Raw genomic sequence first — 3245 nt, 5'->3', positions numbered from 1 at the left:
TTTTTGGCTGGGGCTGGATTTGAACCTGCCACCTCTGGCATATGGGCTGGCGCTGTACCCTTTTGAGCCACAGCCACCCACCCACCCCCACTGGTTATTTGTTGTTGTTGTTGTTGTCATTGTTGTTTTAGCAGTCCAGAGCCAGGTTCAAACCCACCAGCCCCAGTGCATGTGGCCGGCACTCTAACCACTGAGCCACAGGTGCCAAGCCTCAAGAGGTTCTCTAAAAGAAAAAAATAGGAGACCGTGCATTTCTTTGAGGACAAAAAGAAAATTCCTAGATGTCTTGTGTTCACATTAGGTTTTTTATCGCTTATATATAATTGGTAGCATTTGGGTTCATAATCTCTACCTTAAAAGAGGAAAGGTTGAAAGGAACCCTAGAGGTTTCTAATTCCTTTTCTTTCTACATTATCCTCAGGCTGTGAAATTTTCTTCTGCTTTTCATTTTGTTCTATCATGTTCTCTTTTCACTGGTATTCGTTCATTTCTATTCACTTCTCATAAAAACAAATAAGGGAAATCAGGTATAGTTGGGAAGAAGAAAGGTTTTATCTAGGCCCGCACTTTTTAATTGCTTTTTATGTCATTATTGATATAAGCTTTTGGTTTGTGTTTTTCCTCATAAGTAACATTACTCATATGTAATGTTATTCTTTATGTTTCAGACGTTATGAAGAGGACATGTACTGGAGAAGAATGGAGGAGGAACAACATCATTGGGATGATCGCCGCCGAATGCCCGATGGAGGCTATCCTCATGGTCCTCCAGGCCCATTAGGCCTTCTTGGAGTCCGACCAGGCATGCCTCCACAGCCACAGGGACCTGCGGTGAGTATCCTCATTGTTTTAAAGGGTGAAAGTTTAAGACTGGTGTAGCATCAGTGGAAAACAGTTTGAGGGTCTATACATTTAATCTTGTAATCTTGATTTAATTTAATTTCACTTAGAATTTTCCCTTTACTTATTACAGGTTTTCAACTCCACTGCCTATGTAGTGTACTTCATGTGTTTTTGTGAATCTTTATTTTCAGTATATGCTAAATGGAAGCCGAGCAGCTTTTGCCAACTCTCACAGAAGACATTTTCTTCCCTTTATTTTTCCTTACATTAGCAGAAACAACTGATTTTGAAGGCACCTGCTTTGTCTTTAAATTTATTTTTTATCTTCCCATTACCAATAGTTTAGAATCTCTTTTCCTTCTTCAAATTCTGTCCATCTAAAATGTGTTTTTTTTTTTCCTAAATTGAATGATACATAAGGTAAAGATAAGCATGAGAATTGGTATGTTAATGGACGGCGCCTGTAGCACAGTGGGTAGGGCTCCAGCCACATACACCAAGGGTGGCAAGTTCAGACCCAGCCTGGACCCAGTTAAAACATTGACAACTGTGACAAAAAAAAAGCTGGGCATTGTGGCGAGCGCCTTTAGTACCAGCTACTTGGGGGGCTGAGACAAGAAAATCACTTAAGCCCAGGAGCTTGAGGTTGCTGTGAGCTGCAACTCCATGGTGCTCTACCCAGGGAGACAGCTTGAGACTGTGTCTCAAAAAAAAAAAGTGCATGAGGAAAACTATAGGAAAGAAAGCTCTGGCTCGGCGCCTATAGCTCAACTGGCTAAGGCGCCAGCCACGTACACCTAAGGTGGCGGGTTCGAATCCCCAGCCCGGACCCGCCAAACAACAATGACAGCTGCAACCAAAAAATAGCCAGGCGTTGTGGCGGGCGCCTGTGGTCCCAGCTGCTTGGGAGGCGGAGGCAGGAGACTCGCTTGAGCCCAGGAGTTGGAGGTTGCTGTGAGCTGTAATGCCACGGCACTCTACCCAGGGGGACAGCTTGAGGCTCTGTCTCAAAAAAAAAAAAAAAAAAAAAAGAAAGAAAGCTCTGTATCTTCAGAGTTTGTATTCTGTGGAAGATGGGTAAAAGGAATATTAGACTACTAAAAATGTGGTTTGTTTTGTTTTCCAGAGAGTAGTTACAAGAAAATAGCACACTCCTTTTCTGTAACCTATTTGTCTTTGCACAGAGCCTTGACAGTTATAAAACTTGAATTACTAAAAGCAAAGAAAGTTTTAGAATCACCAGAATCACTGGTTTTCAAAGTTGAATTAAAAGCATTTGCCCACCCTTAGGTTATATGTATATAGTCTTGATAGTGTGATTTTCTTCAGTGTGCATTTTCATTTTTACTGAAATGGAATAAAGGAGAAGATGGTTTTAAATGGGCATTTTGTGTAATTTACTTGCTGAAAAGATATGACAAATACATGTATAGTTGAAAAATAACAGTTTAATTTTGCTCAAGAAACATTTTTTAATGCAGTAACTTTTTCTTTCTAGCCCTTGCGCCGTCCTGACTCATCTGATGACCGTTATGTAATGACAAAACATGCAACCATTTATCCAACTGAAGAGGAATTACAGGCAGTTCAGAAAATTGTTTCTATCACTGAACGTGCTCTAAAACTTGTTTCAGACAGTTTGTCTGAACATGAGAAGAGTAAGAGCAAAGACGGAGATGATAAGAAAGAGGGAGGTAAAGAGAGGTGTGTTTTTAAAGTTATTTACCTATGTATTTTTGGTTTTCCTTACATGGACTTCTTACGTTTGAATAACTATTACAGAGAGTGGTAACTGGTGTTAGTCTACATGGTTTGGCTGTGTCTTTGTTAGATATTTAATGTATCTAGCTGCTTTTTGTTAAAATGAGAAATACAAGTTCCACTGACATACAAACTCTAACCTTATAATTTAACTCATTTTATTTTAAATTGATCTAGAACTATTCTGAATCTGTTTCAAGTCAGTGCTTAATAATTTTTCAATTACATTCAGCTGCTGTTTTTCTATATTTATTGCATCCACATTCAGTCTTTGTTTTAATAACTTTTCCTTAAAGCTCTGACCATAAGTATGTCATCCACTGATAAGCATGGATAAGTCCAAACTTCAGAAATGTCTTTCAAGGCTGGGTGTGATGGCTCATGCCTATAATCCCTGTACCCTGGGAGGCAGAGGCAGGTAGATTGCCTGGGCATAGGGGTTGGAGACCAGCCTGAGCAGGAGTAAGACCCTGTCTCTGAAAATAGCCAGGCCTTGTGGCAAGCACCTATAGTCCCAGTTACTTGTGAAGTTGAAGCAAGAGGATCACTTGTGCCTAAGAGTTTGAGGTTGCTATGAGTTATGACGCCATGGCACTCTACCAAGGAGTGACCAGGTGAGACCGTCTCAAAAAAAAAAAAAA

At 40.3% G+C, this 3245-nt stretch overlaps 1 protein-coding gene across 2 annotated transcripts in view; it reads left to right on the top strand.

Moving 5' to 3' along the window:
• The window catches only part of ZFR (zinc finger RNA binding protein), a 66017-nt gene that overhangs the window by 54323 nt on the left and 8449 nt on the right, over positions 1 to 3245 (top strand). For both annotated transcript variants that reach the window (XM_023515005.1, XM_023515006.1), the window contains exons 12-13: positions 669 to 831; positions 2342 to 2547. In XM_023515005.1, coding sequence (XP_023370773.1) covers positions 669 to 831; positions 2342 to 2547 — 369 coding nt within the window. The remainder of the gene's footprint in view (positions 1 to 668; positions 832 to 2341; positions 2548 to 3245) is intronic.

This window comes from Otolemur garnettii, unplaced genomic scaffold (assembly GCF_000181295.1).
Source record: "Otolemur garnettii isolate 467f Iridium unplaced genomic scaffold, OtoGar3 scaffold00063, whole genome shotgun sequence".
Taxonomy (NCBI): Eukaryota; Metazoa; Chordata; class Mammalia; order Primates; family Galagidae; genus Otolemur; species Otolemur garnettii.
This window is presented reverse-complemented; position numbering and strand designations above follow the sequence as displayed.